A 19,379-nucleotide genomic window follows, 5' to 3' on the forward strand; every position below is an offset into this window, starting at 1 on the left:
AAATCTCCCTCTCATGCAATATTAGGTTAAAATGTCATAATGGTCTAACCATAGAAAGAGAGTACGAGAGTACGTAAATATGCACGATCTTTAAGAGATCTCTTCAGTTCCTTCTTAAGTGTTTTCCCAAGAGGTTGTTCGGGATCTCGAAAAAATATAGAAGACATTTTTTGAATTTGAATACTTTAAAAGAAAACCTAAATATTTTAAAAAAATACAATAAAATTAATTAAAATATTCTCAAGTGAAGTGCAATCAAGTGCATTGTGAAATAAAATAGAGAATTAAAATATTTTTTTGAATAAAAAATATATTGAAAAAAATCTTAAAGAAATCTTAAAAAAGTGCAATTTGTCTAAAGAAAAGTAACAAAAATGCCCCGTAAGAAGCGTTCGGCAAGTCCCTTCGAATTAATGGATGATGATTTTGATGAGGATGCCAGTTCGCAAAGTAAGTAAATGGGGGATTTTTTAAAAAAATATATCTGAGACCAATTTTTGAGCTCTAGGCAAGGCGTGGATTTTTATGCCCTTCAACACACTGTGGTACAGGGTATTATGTCTTTGTGCATATGTTTGTAACAGGCAAATAGAAACGAGATAGACACATGGTTCCTTTTGAGAGTCGATTTATGCATGTCCGTCCGTCTGTCTGTCCGTCAACGTATTTTTGTGAACAAAGTACAGGTCGCATTTATGATCCGATTTAGATGAAATTTGGCACAAGTCACTTATTTGGCCCAAGGACGAACCCTATTGAAATTCAAGAAAATCGGTTCAGATTTAGATATAGCTCCCATATATATTTTCGTCCGATTTAAAATTAATGGGGCACCAAAGTCCCTATATATCTCTCGATTTACACGAAATTTGGCACAGCGTACTGAATTAGATCTAGAATAATGTGTGTTAAGTTTCCTGAAAATCGGTTCAGATTTAGATATAGCTTCCATATATATTTTCGTCCGATTTAATGTAAATGGTCCACCAAAGTCCCTATATGTCTTTCGATTTGCACGAAATTTAGCATAGCGTAATGAATTAGGCCGAGAATGATGTGTGTTAAGTTTCCTGAAAATCAGTTCAGATTTAGATATAGCTCCCATATATATTTTCGTCCGATTTAATTTATGATCCGATTTGGATGAAATTTGGCACAATTCACTTATTTGGCCCAAGGACGAACCCTATTGAAATTCAAGAAAATCGGTTAAGATTTAGATATAGCTCCCATATATATTTTCGTCCGATTTAATGTAAATGGTCCACCAAAGTCCCTATATATCTTTCGATTTGCACGAAATTTAGCACAGCGTAATGAATTAGGCCGAGAATGATGTGTGTTAAGTTTCCTGAAAATCGGTTCAGATTTAGATATAGCTTCTATATCTGACCAAATGCAAAATTTAGTATTGGTTGTAGAATGACATGTTTATGGATCCAATGTTAGGATTCATTTGTTGAATATACCCAAAGTGGTGAAGGGTATCATATAGTCGGCCCGTCCGACTTTACTACTTTCCTTACTGGTTTTAATCTGATTGTTGAATTTTTTGAAATTCTGATTTTTTGATTCTTCAAAAATTCTGATTTTTGGATTTTTTTAAAAATTTTGATTTTTGCATTTTTTGGTGCATAGGTACCTTGAGCCCTCCCACGGATTTCTTCAAAATCCCCTGTGGGTTTCTTATTTTACAGGAAACCACCTAAAAACATTTCATTTGGCTGGACCTACCTTATTTCACCCTTATAAAATCATTAAAACATATTTATTTTAATTTTAAAATTTTGATTTTTGGATTTTTTAAAAAATTCAGATTTTTAACTTTTTTTTAAAAAAAATCTGATTTTTTAATTTTGGTTTTTAATATTTCTGATACCTCATCAAGGTGCCAATTCAATCTTTTTAAAAAAATCAGATTTTTGGATTTTTAAGAAAATTCTGTTTTTGGCCTCGAATTATTAAAAACATTTCTGAAGGTCTGGATTAAAAAATATTTTTCAGGCACTAAGGCGTGGGTTTTTAAATAATATTTCTGAGGCTCGAGCAGGACAATAAGTGCACTATTTTTTTACTAATATTTCTAATGCACAACCAGCTTTATAAAGAAATATTTTTAATAATTAATTTTCTGTAATTAATTACTATTTTATTTCAGGTTCCAATCCACCCGTGCAACGTAATGCCGCAAATGCCCGGGAACGAGCACGTATGCGTGTCCTCTCCAGTGCATTTGGTCGATTGAAAACCAAACTGCCCAACATTCCATCCGATACGAAACTTTCCAAATTGGATACCCTTCGACTGGCTACAATGTATATTAAACAGCTAAAGGCAGTGGTAGAGGGTACAGCTCCGCTAAATACAAACTCCGCCATGGGTGAGGCGGAACTCAATGGCGGCGGATCATTGTTACTGGGTGATACACCTAACTGTTTTCTGCAATTGCACAGTGGTGCTTCAAATATGGTAAGTCAAAAATGTGTCTACTTTCTTATTTTAAATATTAAAATTTACATTTTAGAAAAAAAAGTTCATGACCAAAGGAAAAAGGCATTAAAATGTGCAATTAATGTGTTTGTGTGTATGTTGGTATGTGTTTGTGTGTGTGTGGGGACACTTTTCCTTTCTTTGGTGATGCCGTGTAAATGATTTTTGGTTTCCCTTAAGTGGTGTCAGTGCCACCACTTTATGGCTCATCTGGTATGGCAGCCATTGTCACCACCACCACCGCCGCCACCAAAAACCACATCACAAATCAATGGCATTCCATGTGTAGGATTTGGAGTGGGGCGTCGAAGGGACAGACGTACAGCTAGGTCTGCCACCTTGCAGCCTGCATTTTGTCAACAACAAAATTTGTTGGTGACAGTAATTCTTAAAACGGTGTCATTAAATAAATTATCTACGCCAGCACAGTGGTGTAATTTCAAAACTTTTTTTCGATATTCTTATTCTCAGCAATAAAAATATGGCAATTTAAAATTTTTCGAAAGGACTCGAAATGCTGAAAATGTGTATATTTAAAGGATATTTTCCCCAAGAAAAAAAGGATTGACCTGACCTGAAGTTTGATGTCTGAAGAATATTTTTCGAAGGACGATATTGACCGAAACTGTGGATTTTGAAAGAATAATTTTTGGCAATGAAGTGTGGATTTTTAAAACAAAGTTTTTCGAAATACTATCTTGAACACCAGCATGGATTTTAAAAAAATATTTTTCGTAGGACCATTTGGTGGATTGTTAAATAATATTTTTTCGAAGGACGAAGCGTGAATTTTTAAAGAATTTTTTCGAAGTACTATAATGGACACAATTGTAAATTTTTAAATATATAAGGGGTTTTTTTAAGAAGAATTTAAGAATTTTTTAAGGCAAAAGGAATCGAGATAGACCCTTGGTTCTTTTTGAGAAAATGCATAGAATTACTTTCTGAATCGATTTATGCCGGTTGATGTTAAATTGTAAACAGGGCACATTTATATTCCGATTTAGATGAAATTTGGTACAGCTCATTTATTTGGCCCAAGGACGAATTTCGTTTTGCACGAAATTTGGCATAGGATACTGAATTAAGTCTAGAATTATGTGCGCTAAGTTTCGAAAAAGTCGGTTCAAATTTAGATATAGCTCCCATACATATATTTTCGTCCGATTTAATGTAAATGGTGTACCAAGGTCCCTATATATCTTTCGATTTACACCAAATTTGGTATAACGTACTAAATTAAGTCTAGAATGACATGTGCTAAGTTTCGTGAAAATCGGTTCTGATTTAGATATAGCTCACATATATATTTTCGTCCGATTTTATATATATTGTGCACCAGAGACCCTATATATATATATTTCGATTTGCACGAAATTTGGCATAGCATACTGAACTGAGTCTATAATGATGTGCGTCAAGTTTCGTGAAAATCGGTTCAAAATTAGATATAGCTCCCAAATATATTTTCTTCCGATTCTATGTAAATGGTGCACAAAGGTCCCTATATATCATTCGATTTGCACGAAATTTGGCATAGGGTACTGAATAAGTTCTAGAATGATGTGCGCTAAGTTTCGTAAAAGTCGGTTCAAATTTAGATATAGCTCCCATACTTATATTTTCTTCCGATTTCATGTAAATGGTGTACTAAGGTCCCTATATATCTTCCGATTTGCACGAAATTTGGCATAAAGTACTGAATTATGTCTAGAATGATGTGTGTCAAGTTTCGTGAAAATCGGTTCAAATTTAGATATAGATCCCATATATATATTTCTTCCGATTCTATGCAAATGGTGCACAAAGGTCCCTATATATCATTTGATTTGCACAAAATTTGGCATAGGGTACTGAAATAAGTCTAGAATGATGTGTGCTAAGTTTCGTAAAAATCGGTTCAGATTTAGATATAGCTCCCATATATATTTTCTTCCGATTTTATGCAAATAGTGCACAAAGGTCCCTATATATCTTTCGATTTACTGAATTAAGTCTAGAATGATATGCGCTAAGTTTCGTAAACATCGGTTCAGATTTATATTTAGCTCCCATATATATTCTTCCGATTTAATGTAAATGGTAGGACACAGTCCTACTTTACAAAATGTCCCTATATATCTTTCGATTTGCACGAAATTTGGCATGGGGTACTGAATTAAGTCTAGAATGATGTGCGCTAAGTTTCGTAAAAATCGATTCAGATTTAGATATAGCTCCCATATATATTTTCCCCCGATTTATTGTAAATGGTGCACAAATTTCCCTATATATCTTTCGATTTGCACGAAATTTGGCATATCGTACTGAATAACGTCTAGAATGATGTGTGTCAAGTTTCGTGAACATCGGTTCAGATTTCGATATAGCTCCCATATATATTTTCTTTCGATTTTATGTAAATTGTACACTAAAGACCTAAAGTTTGTCCGAGATAAATCGATTTACATATTTTTGTCCATTGTACGCAAACGACTCTAAATCTGTCCGAATGAAATGATATTTAGCATTGGTTGCAGAAAGGCATGTGTATGGATTGATGTTGTCGGTTCACTTCTATATAGGTATAGATCATATATTTAAATTTGTTCCTTCGAGAGAACATTGACATGAAATTGATGTATGTTGAATATACTCAAAGTGGTGAAGGGTAACATATAGTCGGCACAGTCCGACTTTACAACTTCCCTTACTGTTTTTTTTTTGCAATATTTTCTCAAGTTCTTTCTTTATGACAAAAATTCCAGGACATTTAGGAACTTTATACTGTATTTTAAAAACCCTATTTATTTTGGATGTCCTTCCCGGTTATTTTTTTTTTGAAAATTCTTCATCTCTCATATATTCCATATTTTAAAATTTCCATCTATTTACCACAGTAATTTCTAGGTCTATGTACTGATGACATTCCTAATTCCGATTCACGCAATAATTTACATTTGGAAAAAACAATAATTTCCAATAGATGACAATCTGTTAATCTCCAAGTGATTAAATGTAAACATAATTTATTTATGTAGTAGAATACTCGTAGTTCACCTTTAAGTACTTCGTGGTGGCGGAGCTGGCTGGTGTTCCAAACTGCAGTCAATGAACGCCATAGCAGGCCCCCTCCAAATGTGGACAATTTTGTATTGAAAATTGTCCATAGAATAGTAGTTTTCCTGTAATCGGATATTTTAGTGGAAATATATATGCAATATATACATACATAAATACATACACACACATATGCATGTGTACGTATAAAGATGTTCAAAAAAAATCTTCCTTAGAACACACATTTATGCCAGTGGTAGATAGAAGTATTTTGGTCTAAAGATATTTTTTTCGAAAGAGATTAAAATCTCAAATAGCACATCGTGCGCGCATTCGGCATTTAAGTACACACACACGCACAGCACATTTATCGCATATAATACCAATAAGTATTTAAGGTAGTCGTTGTTGTCCGCCGTCTCTAAAGGTATATTTTTAAATGCAGATATTATTTCTAGTTCTATGTTGTTGTCGTTATGATTGTTATTATTATTATTGTGGTTGTTGTTTTTATTTCGTCAAATCTTTGAGATGAGTTTTTGACAGCCTTGACTAGTTGAAGTACTTGTCATTTTTTGTCGCCGTTTCACTTTTCTTTTTTTTTTGGTTTTTTCCTTTGTCTTATTTTGGGGACAATTTTCACACACAGACATTTTGTTATTTTAACAGCCTTCACAAAATAAACAAAAACAACAACAACAACAACGTCGACCAAACAAAATATTATTCTGACAAATTCATGTGAAAATCATGAGGGAAAAAAAAACAATCAGCGAACTTTATATGAATTTGTCATGCAATATTGAAAAAAATAGCAAATATTATATAAATAATTAAAAAAAAAATAATAATAATTAATTTATACTATTCGGAATTAATAGTTATATAATTTATATAACCATTTGGTGAGAATTCAAAATTCTTGAAATCGGCAGCTTTTTGTGGAGGCTATTGCAAAACATGAAATTTTTCTGGTAACCCGGGAAGCCATATAAAAGTGGGGTAAAAGTTTTTTTTTCGCAATACCGAAAGGTGACGGGATAGAAAAATATCCGTTCCGCAAAAATCCACAGCTGAAAATCCTTAAAAAGTTTTTTTTTAAATGCATCCCTGTAACAAAATTTTTGTTTAAATCCACTACTATAGATCCTTCAAAAATATCTATATCTGTACCGATTTCAGGGAATCTAGCCAAAGACTAATTTATATTACTTCAGTAAGTTGTGTCAATCGGTCTAGCTATGGATCTCTTCACGAAGCTTAGCAACATCATTCTAGATTAATTCAGTACCCTATACCAAAATTCGTCCAAATCGAAAGATATTTAGGGACTTTGGTACACAATTAACCTTAAATCGGACGAAATTATATATGGGAGCTATATCAAAATCTGAACCGAATTTCACGAAACTTAGCACACACCATTCTATATTTAAATTAGTAGGCTATACCAACGTTCGTGCAAATCGAATGATTTACAGAGACTGTGGTGCACCATTTACCTAAAATCAGGCGAAACTATATATGGGAGCTATATCTAAATCTAAACCGATTTTCACGAAACTTTGCACACATCATTCTAGACCTTATTCAATAGGCCATACCAAATTACGTGCAAATCGAAACATATATAGTAACTTTGGTGCAACATTTACCTTAAATCGGACGAAAATATATATGGGAGCTATATCTAAATCTGAACCGATTTTTCCCAATTTCAATAGGGTTCGTCCTTGGACCATATAAATGAGCTGTACCAAATTTCATCCAAATCGGATTATATATGCGACCTGTACTTTGTTTACAATTTAACATCAACAGACGGACGGGCGGACATGCATAAATCGACTCAGAAAGTGATTCTATGCATATTCTCAAAAGGAACCGTGGGTCTATCTCGAATCCTTTTTCCTGTTACAAACATATGCACAAAGACATAATACCCTGTACCACAGTGTGGTGAAGGGCTATACCAATGTTTCTTTAAGGAACTTGAACATTTTTTTAAAGGTTGAAATTTTTTTTCAAATGTTCTTATCCATGATTTTTTTTTTAAATTCCATGCCTTTAGATCCTTGAAAAATATTTTAAAAATTCTTTGTAAATTACTTTTTATAAGCCATGCCTGCAGATCCTTTAAAAAGTTTAATTTGTTTATTTAATCAACGCCAGTAGAAAATATATTTTTTTTAATATTTTCTACTGGCGTTAAATATCCATTCCTTAATAATATAGAATTGAAAATCCAAGTTTTTCAAAAAAAATCAATTTCTCTAGATCCCTAAAAAAATATGTTTAAAAAATTCGCTCCTGTATATCCCTCAAAAAATATTTAAAAAACATCATATCTATGATTTTTTTTAATTCAACACTTTTAAAAATAAATCTGCAACTATCGATCCTTGAAAAATATTTAAAAAATTATTTTGTTAATCTATGCTCGCAGAGCCTTTAAAAATATATAGGATCTACAGGAGATCCTTCAAAAATATTTTAGCATTCTTGAAAATATTTTAAAAATGTTTGAAAATTTCTTTTAAATCAACTTCTGTAGATCCTTTATACAAAATATATTTTTGTATAAAAATATATTTTTGTATTTTTTTAATCTATGCTCGCAGAGCCTTTAAAAATATATTTTTACAATCAGCTCCTGTAGATCCTTAAAAAAATATTTCAGTGTTCTTGAAAATATTTTAAAAATGTTTGAAAATTCTTTTTTTAAATCAACATCTGTATACAAAATTTATTTTTACAAAATTTATTTTTATATAAAGGATCCTGTATATTCTTCAAAACATATTTAAAAAATCATCATATCTATGATTTTTTTTAATTCCACAGCTTTAAAAATAAATCTGCAACTATCGATCATTGAAAAATATTTAAACATTATTTTTTTAATCTATGCTCGCAAATCCTTTAAAAATATATTTTTACAATCAGCTCCTGTAGATCCTTAAAAAATATTTCAGCATCCTTGAAAATATTTTAAAAATGTTTGAAAATTATTTTTTTAAATCAACTTCTGTAGTTCCTTTAAAAATATATATATATTTTCTTGAGAAAATATTCTTTTTTTAATTCATGTTTGAGGATCTTCAGATTTTTTTTTAATTTGGGTCTGTAGATTCTTTTATTAAAACTACCTTTTTTAAAATATTATTTAAAAATATAATATTTTAAATCCAAGCCTGTTAAGTATATTTTTTAATAAACGACTATAGATCTACGATTTTTTTAAAGTTCACGCCTGTACATCCTTAAAAAAATATATTAGCAACAATAAATCCTTGAATAAATATTCATAGTTTACATTTTTAATCGACGTTTTTTATACCCTTCACCACACTGTGGTACAGGATATTATGTCTTTGTGCATATGTTTGTAACAGACAAACGGAAACGAGATGGACACACGGTTCCTTTTGAGAATATGCATAAAATCACTTTCTGAGTCGATTTATGCATGTCCGTCCGTCTGTCTGTTGAACTTAGATAAATTTTGATACATCTCATTTGTTTAGCCCAAGGACGGACCCACGAAATTTGGCACAGCGTATGGAATTAAATGCAAAATGATGTGTGTTAAGTTTAGTGAAAATAGATTCAGATGTAGATATAGCTCCCATATATATTCATCTGATTTATGGTAAATGGTGTCCCTATATATCTTTCGATATTTGGCATAGGGTACTGAATTGTGTGTAGAATGATGTGTGCTAAGTTTCGAGAAAATCGGTTCAGATTCAGATACAGCTCCAATATATATTTTCGTCAGATTTCAACTGAAAGCGGCTAGAAAGATGTATGTCAAATATTGTGAAAATCGGTTCAGATGTAGATATAGCTCCCATTTATATTTTCCTTCGGTTTTATGTAAAGTGTGCACTAAAACCCCAAAGTTTGTACGATTGTAACACAATTTGGTTGAAATTGTTTCAGATTTATATACAGTTCCCATTTGTATTTTCAATGGATTTTAGGTAAATGTTACACCCGGTTGACATGAAACGTATCAAATAGAGGCTATAATGACGTTATATCTTTCTTTTAATTGGTGCAGATGCAGACACAAACGGGTATCTGATTGAGATTAAATTTATGTAAATAAATCGGAGTCTGTTAGGAGACATATGTAGAATATAGCCAACGTGGTGAAGGGTCCAGTCCGACTTTACTACTTTCCTTACTGGTTAAAAATAGATCCTTCAAAAAATATTTTTTTTTAAAAACACCACGTCTGCAGATATTTGGTTTAAATTTTTTAAATCGATCTTTTTTAAAAAATATGTAGGTATGTAGATCCTTGAAAAATGATGGTTTATATCCAAGCCTGTAGATCTTTGATTTTTTAATCCACATTGGAAGTAGCTTAAACATTTTTTTAAATATATCATCAACTATGGATCCTTGCAAAAATATTCATGTGTTATTTTAAAATATTATTTATAAAAAAATCAGCGCCAGTACATCCTTCTATAAATATTTTTTTTAATCAGGACCTGTGTATTCAAATTAAACAATAATTTTTAAATTCAAGTCTCTAGATTTTTGATTGTTTTTAATCCACTCCTGAAGATTATGGAAATTTTTTGCAAACCTATGCCTAGATTATTTTTCTAAATAAGCGCTTGTATATTCTTGAGAAAATATGTTTTTCTAAAATCTGTAGACCGTTGAAAAAAAATATTCGTTATATATATATATATTAAATCTAAGACGGCTGATTCTTAAAAAAAATTAATAAGTAAAACCACTCTTCGGGAGCTGATGGACTTGAGGTTCTACTAGTTCCTCGGAGTATGGGAGCTATTGCAAAAAATATTTATTATTGTACATAGTGTAATTAACATAAGTGATCGCATCTATTTTTTTCGAGAAATTCCCAATTCCCCAATAAGTTATTTTCTCTCAAACATCGGAATATAAACAAAACCAAAACGAAAAAAGTACGTCACAAAATTTAAAGGGTGTCCATATGGAATCATTTCTCCATGGCCCATCCATCGCGCGTATGAATGATGTGTTTTTTGGTATTTGAATGTGTGTTATTATTATTTTTGTTATTTATTTTTATTGTTGTTATTGGTGCTTTTGATAATTTGTTTAGGCCATGAAAATACCGCATACGCACAGACAGACACACACACACACACACACATTTTATTGCCCACAAAATGTTGTGATGATGTGAGGCAAACAACATGGTGTTGCTGCTGCTGATGGTGGCGGTGGTGGCCGTGGCTAAGGCGACATAGAAGATAAGTTGTTTGGAAATAAGAGGATATGCATAATACGGTTGTAATTAGCATGTGGCAAATATCAAGACACACACGTACACACACACAATTTGCTGGTTAGTTTAATGATGCCTATTTTGTGTGGATGGTGTTGTTGGGTTGGCTGGTTGGATGGCTGTTTGGTTTGATGCTTCCCATTTGTGGAAATGATGAATTCCTTTTTGTTTGTTGGCCAATTTGTTATTTTTTGGATTTTTTTTCATTCATTTTTTTCATCAATTGTTGGTTACAACAACAAGAATTTTATTACATTGTCTTAAGTGATTGTTTATGGTTGTAAATTAGAGAAGAGAAGCGGGGAAAAATTTAGACATTTATGGAGGGGCATATTCAAGGGGCTGCGATATCATAAAGAAATTAATGCGCACAGACTATAAGTTCCACGCCTTGAGAAACCGAGTCTTTGGGAAAAATATTCTTTAAAAATCTACGCCTTTGGAAACTGATAGTCTTTGGGAAATTTATATATATTTTTTTAAATCCACACATGGAATTTTAAATTGTATAATTCCAAAAAATATATTTTCCAAAAAAAAATATATTTTGCATTTAAAACCAGTAAGGAAAGTATTAAAGTCGGACGGGGCCGACTATATGATACCCTTCACCACTATGGGTATATTAAACAGGACTATTAACATGAAATTGGATGAAATAAAATATGTGATATTTATCTACATGTAAATCTACCTAGATCTATCCATAAAGTATGTAAATCGACTTCAAACAAATATAAATATGTCATCCGTTGGGCTATGTCTGTACTTCTAGAAAACGCAACTACGTAATTATATGCTCAATTTTGTAAGTTGTGCAAAATTTGATGTCAATCTGACTAACATGAGGAGTTTGATGCCCAATTTACTTGAAATCGGGCGAAAATATATATGGAATCTCTATCCAAATATTAACGGATTTCAAACAAACTAGTCACAGGTTAGGTTATACTAATTTCAGAACGTTTTGTTCCTATCAGCCTATTGGTTCCTTGGTGTGTCAATTACTTAAAATCAATCTATAATAAAAGGGAGCTATATCTAAATCTGGACCGATTTTCACGAAACAAGGCAGACATCACTCTAGCCTCAATTCAGTACGTTATGCCAAATTTCGTGCAAATCCAAAGATATATAGCGACTTTGGTGCACCATTTACATGAAATCGGACGAAACTATATATGGGAGCTATATAGAAATCTGGACCGATTTTCACGAAACTTGGCAGGCATCATTCTAGGCTCAATTTAGTACGTTATGCCAAATTTCGTGCAAATCGAAGGATATATAGGGACTTTGGTGCACCATTTATATGAAATCGGACGAAACTATATATGCGAGCTATATCTTAATCAGGACCGATTTTCACGAAACTTGGCAGACATCATTCTAGGCTTAATTCAGTACGTTATGGCAAATTTCGTGCAAATAGAAATATATATAGGGACTTTGGGGCACCATTTACATGAAATCGGACGAAAATATATATGGGAGCTATATTGAAATCTGGACCGATTTTCCCGAAACTTGGCAGACATCATTCTAGACCTAAATGATTAGGCTGTACCAAATTTCGTGCAAATCGAAAGATATATAGGGACCGTTTACATTAAATCGGTTAAATATATATATGGGAGCTATATCTAAATCTGAACCGATTTTTCCAAATTTCAATAGGGTTCGTCCTTGGGCCGAATAAGTGACCTATGCCACATTTCATCCAATTCGGATCATAAATGCGACCTGTACTTTGTTTACAATTTAACATGGACAGACAGAAGGACATGCATAAATCGGCTTAGAAAGTGATTCTATGCATATACTCAAAAGGAACCATGTGTCTATCTCGTTTACTTTTGCCTGTTACAAACATATGCACAAAGACATAATACCCTGCACCACAGTGTGGTGAAGGGTATAAAAATATTTTTTTTAATTACACGCTTCATGAATTTAAAATCTTTTTTTTAAAAATCTTAAAATATAATTTATTTTTTTTTAAATCCATGCTTGTGGAATTTAAAAAAAAATATTTTGTTTAATTCCTCGCTTGTGGATTAATTTTTTTTAAATCAATAAGCGTGAAATTTAAAAAAAAATAATTATTTAAAAATCAATAACAAAAGAAAATTAAACAATATCGAATGTTGTTAAAAGTTACAGAATCAGCTTCTCATCCTCCCTGGTTCAAACAATAAGCCGATGCGTACACGGCACATCATCATTATAGTCATAACAATCAGGGAAGTGGGTTGATGATAGAAGATCGAGAGTCTCACTACCAGAGTTTGTCGACGTCCCGCCACTTCGCTTGATACTACCTATAGACTTTGAAAAAAAAAAACCAACGCTTGTGAATTTTTTTTCAATTTTTTAATAATAATTTTTTTAGTTAAAAAAATTTAAAAATGTAAGAAAATATATTTAAAAAAAATAGACGCTTTTGGAATTTTAAAAAATATTTTTTTTAAATAAAAAAATTTTAAAAATTAAAATATAGTCTTTGGAAAAAGTATTCTTCAAAAGTCAACTTATAATTTTTATAAACAAAAACATAAAAAAGACAATCATGGTGTTTCAAAAATACCTTCGTTTATTCGCTTTTCTTTAAAAAAAATATTCTTTATCATATGAAAACGTAAGTGTCAATTTTTATATTAATTGATTTTCTTCTTCTTTACAGAACTGGCCCTTTGGTTTACATCATCAAGTTAATCATCACACTGCTACCTCGTCCTCCTCCTCCTCGAACACGGCTCGGACACAATCCTCCAACACCTATCTTACAAACGGAGTTAGTAATGGTCAACCAAGCTGGTGTCAAACTGAAGCAAATCCCAGCAAAAAGACACGTTACGATACGGAATCCTATCACCACCATCAACAACAACAACAAAATGGACAACAAACAAATTCCAACTCCGAACAACTGCATGAAACTACCTCCTCTTATTTGATAACCTTGGCGTCCTCATCATCGACCCCACCAACACCACCCACCTCACATCCAACGGATAATGTAATTTGGTATTCGGAAACACCATCGCCGGATTTAAGTACCTCATCAACAACAACACCCAACTCATCATCCACAACAAATGGTATTGGAGGTTATGACAGTTCTCCACATCACCAACAACATCATTCGCATCATCATCATCACGAAAGTCATCATCATTCGAATATTTTAATTGAACACCATTTAGCCCATATGCAATTGACACCACCACCGCCGCCCACACCGACTCCACATTTACATTCCAATGTCAATCGTTCCTATCCATCGCATTCGCATTACCACCCGCATCCATTGCATCATCCACAGCAGCAACATCAATCCCATCAATCTTTGCATCAGTATTCCCACCATCTGCCCTTGGCTGGTCAAAATCATCAGCATCAACACGAACTGCAATATCTGAATTCGAATAATTTGGCAGCGGCATCAATTCGTTGATTATTCTATGGAATCGAAAAACAAAATCGATTACAAAGGATCCGCTAGCATATTTAAATTCGTACCTTCTTGAGGAAATTTATATATCATAATTCTTGTAACTATAATTAGAATAAAAATGTATTTTTAATATTACGAACCACATAAGTTAATGAACCAAAGTATTGAAAAAATATATTTGAATAAATATTTATTTATTAAATTAATAATAAATTGTAACAATATTTCATTTTTGGAAAAACATTTTCAGTAGGGAATGCCTTTTGTATTTGGTTTTTTATTTCAAATCCTAGTTTGTTGTTTTTGTTTATAAAACAATTTTTAACCAGTGAGCGGAGCAGTATAGTCGGATGGGGCCGACCATATGATACCCTACACAACTTTGACGAAAATCTAACTTTCTTTGGTTCTATATTCTGAGCATGGACACTATTTCGCGATATTTGCACCCTCTTGATCGACTAGAGGTCAACAAATATTACTTATATTCAGTACAGTCCTTCTAATTACTTGTCCAGATTCCCTTCACCGTGGGTTGTGTTGTGATGTTCGGCTTTAAATTGTGGACTATAGATCGACTCGAAAACACACAAAAAATTAAGTTTTCGGTCCACTTCATCCCAAAATTATTATCTCATCATCGCCGAAAATTATAGGCGTTGTCCTTGACCATAACTGGAACCTCATGGAACCTATCAAAGCAATCAGCTCTATATTTCCGCCCTCCAGTGTGGTAATGGTTTACTAAATAATATCTGAATACGTAAGCACTTGAAAATATGTACATGTAACTCCCCCATCCGAGTACATACGACAATATACTTGGTATCAATTTAAAGGCCAACGTCTCCTCTTGGATATATTATCAACTTCTCGGGTCTATGTCCTTCAGGAGTAAATATATACGCTATATAATACAAATTTTGTAATTTTTTTCACACAAAAGTCAGGGTCCATTTGACCCGCCAAATATTGACCGATCTTTATCAAAACAGGCATGCTTATTCTTTGGCCCGATCCCCTTCTCCATGTAAAATTTCGCGATGTTCGGGCTATAATTGCGGCCTCTGGAGCGACCAGAAAAACCGACAAAAATTTAGTATTTGGACCATTTCATCCCCTAAATATTAAGCGATCTCCAGCAAAAACAATAGGGGTCTTCATTGGCCAGAAACCAACCTACATGCAAAATTTCGTGAAGATTGGTCCATAACTGTGGCCTGTATCGTGTATACAAATTATAATAGACAGACGGACGGGCGGACGGACGGACACACATGTCTAGATCGACTCAGCTAGTCGAGATATGACGATCGGTATACATAAAGGTGGGTCTAGGACCAATATTTCGCGGCGTTACAAACTCTTGCGGCTGCACAAAGCTATAACACCCTGACAACATAGTTGTGTAGGGTATAAAAAGGAAAATATGACATAATTATTGCAAGGTAGGCATAGGTTAGGTTAGGGATGTACGATAGTTGAGTACAACCGTTCACTCAGAGGCAATTGTCCATTATGATAATCCTTGAAAGGAAAAGAAAAAATGGAAAGGAAAAGATAATGGAAGAGAGAAAAAAATAGTTGGAGAGCCAAAAAGGTGGTTATTTTAGCCACATCAGACTTTTGACAAAGCCTAGGATCTGATTGGGGTCTATTTTGGAGAAGAACGCTAGATTATCAATTTCATATTTTTCAAACTGTCTGTGTCCTGCGGCACTCAGCGATGGACATCTACAGAGGATATGTTCAATTGTTTCTAGCTCCTCTTCGTCCTCACATCGACAACAGTAATCCTCTCCCATTTCGAAGTGAGGGATTTAATCTTGCAGTGACCTGTTATGATTCCCACAATGATTTTGATCTCCCTCTTATGTGACAACAGCGAAGAAGTTCTTCGGCGAGAGAATTCAGGTCAGATAGCTTTCGAGATTCTGCAACCAGGTTCTCTTGACCATGTGTTACCGACTACCTCGCCGTAGATCAAGCGGATTTTGCCAATGAAATAGCCAATGGGTGGTTGCACAGATCTCTCAATCGGAAGATTGGACGACTGTGAACACCCTCGTGCAAGCTCGTCGGCTATCTCATTCCCTTCTATGTTGCAATGTCGTGGAACCCAACATAAATTAACTATCCATCGTATATCATGCAGAGCAGCCTTGCAATCAAGGACTGCTTTTGATTTTAAAGTGCACGACTTTAAAGCTTTGACTACCGACATATATAGTCACCGGTCCCGTATTTTCGGCAGTAAATGTTTTGACTATCTCGGCCGCTTTTGATTCAAGAATTGATTTCAAAAATTTCTGCTTGAAAACGCTACAAAGATTTTTATGTTTATATGAGTTGTTGTTTTCTAATTCCCTACAGTAAACACCTGCACCAGTGCCTTCCTCCAGTGCCTGTGAAAAATGACAGACCTGGCGGAAGCAAGGAGCCACTAGTCCAGGATTCTCTACTAGAAAACTTGTTAAAATCTCTATGAGAGGGAATATAATCAGAGTGTCCAGTTGTTGGAGGTTCAAGATCACATTCAAGGCTACCTGTGGTGCGCTTATTAGCGCTCCGGTAGTCAGGATCAAAGCCGATCGCTATACTAAGTTCATTTTAGTCAGCAATATCTTTTTGTTGACCTCCTACCACCATATAAGGCATCCATATCTAAGAATGGGGAGTACGACCGTCACATACAACCAATGTATGATCTCTGATCTTAGTCCCCAAATCTTACCTATGGAGTTCTTGCAGGAATAGAGCGCTATTAGTCCTTTTTTAGAGCGTTCTTCAACATTCGTATTCCACTTTAATTTGTGGTGTTTTGGTCAAGGTATTTTGCTTCTTCAGAAATGTCCAATCTTACGTTTCCTAGTGAATAGCACCAATTCTGTTTTAGCGGGCTTTACACCAAGACCATTGGCATGTGCCCAGTCGGACAGTGTTGAAAGGGCGCCGTACATAATATCAGAAATGGCAGTCAGAAATATTCCCAGAGACTAGCAAGACTCCATCATGGGCATAGGCTTACTTTACTATACTTAGCTGGCTTGTTACAGAACGGTTATTCCATAAGCCGAGCTTAAAAAAGATTTCCAAGCGCGTCGGTCTTGTGCGCAAGTCCACAAATTTGGAAGACCACGTTCCAAGATGTCTTTCCATCTAATTCATGGCTTTCCCCTTCTACGGGAACCAGCAGTAGGCTCATTTTTATATGCCTTTTGAGCTGGGGCATTTTCATTCATCCGCACAACATGGACTAGCCACCGTAGTCGCAGCAGCTCCATTCGAGTGACTATGTCGATGTCCGCGTATAAATTGTTAAGCTCGTGGTTCATTCGACGCCGATATTCGTAGATCTTTTGGAGAATTTTTCTCTCAAACACCCCATAGCATAGGCTACAACCTTTATTTTAAGATGATCGAATTTCAGCAGTATCTCATTTATCACCAGAAGCCATAGAAGAGGCTGCGGTGTGCCTCTGTTGACAGATTTCACCACGAAACTCTCTCCTAAGAATGAACGGAAAATTCTAATTTCCAGAATTCTATCAATCCAGTCCGTTAAAGGTGAGGGGATACCTGAGCTTACGAGAGCAGAACGGATAGCCTCTAGCTTCACATTGTTGAAGGCTGCTTCAATATCAAGAAACGCAACCAAAGTGTAACCAGAGAACTCCATATTCTTCTCGATACGTCCAGCCACCTCATGTAAGGCTGTATTCAATAGTGTTCCTTATTTCTGAGTCTAATAATCTTTCTAAAGTCTTGAGTAGAAAGGAAGAAAGGCTAATCGGTCTATAGTCCTTTGGTAGCGTATGACTCGGCGTCTCGGCTTTCGGGATGAAGGTCACTGTTACCTCTTTCCATAGACTAGGTATGTACGATAAGAGTGACAAGCCCTAAAAATGTCTTGCAGAGTGGCTAATACTCGTTCATCTGCGTGTTGCAGCATGACCGGTATTATACCATCTGGGCCTGAAATTTTGTATGGTTCACAACTTTTTATCGCCCATACCAGTTTTTGGGTAGTTTATAGTGTTTTCTATCAGCTTCTTCTCCTCCCTGGTTCGAACAGCCGATGCGTACACGGCACATCGTCATTATGGTCATTACAATCAGGGAAGTGGGTTGATGATAGAATATCAAGAGTCTAACTACCAGAATTTGTTCACGTCCCGTCACGTCGCTTGATACCATCTGTAGACTTTGGATCTTTAGATAGAACTCTGCGAAATCTGGCCATTTCGTTAACTTCTTTGATTGACTCACTATAGCAGACCCAAGACTCACGTTTAGCCTTCTTGATTTCACTCTTGTACCTATTGAACTGTTCTCTATAAATGTCCCAATCTGTACTGAGTTTTGTCCTACTAGCTCTATTATATGCTTTCATTACAGCCTTCTCCAAGGATGCACGGTTTTGTGACCACCATACTGGCAGAGATCTCTTCCCAGGGTATGTTAAAGGACATGAAGCCTTATAGCTCTTCAGAAGAGTGTCCGGGACATTGTTCACAGCTTCCTTCAACATTCTAACTATAAAATCAAATATATATATTTTTTTAATTTTTAGTTTACAATGTTACATTCCAATGCAGAAAGACATCACAAAGCACGAATTCCTTAATAAAATATTCAAAATATATTTAACGCCTAAAAATATGCTATATATTTTTGCAAAAAAAATTGTTGAACAAATAAATGTTTGTTGAAATCGTTGTTGAATCTATTAAATTTGTGTATTACGTCTAGAATGTTTTGTATAGAAAATATCTTTTTATTTACATATGTACAAAATCTATAAAACAGTTCCATTTCGATTCGTTCCGTATGTAGTATGCAAAAACCGATACGGAAAGTTCAAAAATCGGACGGGGCCGACTATATGATACCCTTTGTCACAATCAGAAAAATATTGGGTGTTTAATGCTCCATTTACAAAAAATAGGACGAATCTATATATGGGAGCTATATCTGAATGTGGACCGATTCCAACAAAACTTTGCATACATCAATCAGAATCTAATTCAGTATGCTGTACAGAATTTAGTCTCAACCGGACAAACATTGAGAGGTAAGTGCACCATTTATATA

At 34.1% G+C, this 19,379-nt stretch overlaps 2 protein-coding genes across 2 annotated transcripts in view; both read left to right on the forward strand.

Annotated features, from left to right (window-relative positions):
• The first annotated feature begins 374 nt into the window (after window positions 1-374).
• LOC133338087 (cation channel sperm-associated protein 1) lies at window positions 375-14,285 on the forward strand. The gene is made up of 3 exons (XM_061546273.1): window positions 375-450; window positions 2,159-2,469; window positions 13,512-14,285. The coding sequence occupies exons 1-3, from the start codon at window positions 375-377 to the stop codon at window positions 14,283-14,285; spliced, it is 1,161 nt and encodes a 386-aa protein (XP_061402257.1).
• The window catches only part of LOC133338085 (uncharacterized), a 76,819-nt gene continuing 61,792 nt past the window's right edge, over window positions 4,353-19,379 (forward strand). Inside the window, exon 1 of the mRNA XM_061546270.1 lies at window positions 4,353-4,356. The gene's annotated coding sequence lies outside the window, so the exon portion shown is untranslated. The remainder of the gene's footprint in view (window positions 4,357-19,379) is intronic.

This window comes from Musca vetustissima, unplaced genomic scaffold (assembly GCF_032173495.1).
Source record: "Musca vetustissima isolate MV318-11 ecotype Yass unplaced genomic scaffold, APGP_CSIRO_Mvet_v1 utg45094, whole genome shotgun sequence".
Lineage (NCBI taxonomy): Eukaryota > Metazoa > Arthropoda > Insecta > Diptera > Muscidae > Musca > Musca vetustissima.

Coding starts and splice junctions, on each gene's coding strand:
- LOC133338087 (XM_061546273.1), top strand. CDS start 375: ATGCCCCGTAAGAAGCGTTCGGCAAGTCCCTTCGAATTAATGGATGAT. Junction 451..2,158: donor TGAGGATGCCAGTTCGCAAA/GTAAGTAAATGG, acceptor ATTTTATTTCAG/GTTCCAATCCACCCGTGCAA. Junction 2,470..13,511: donor ACAGTGGTGCTTCAAATATG/GTAAGTCAAAAA, acceptor TCTTCTTTACAG/AACTGGCCCTTTGGTTTACA.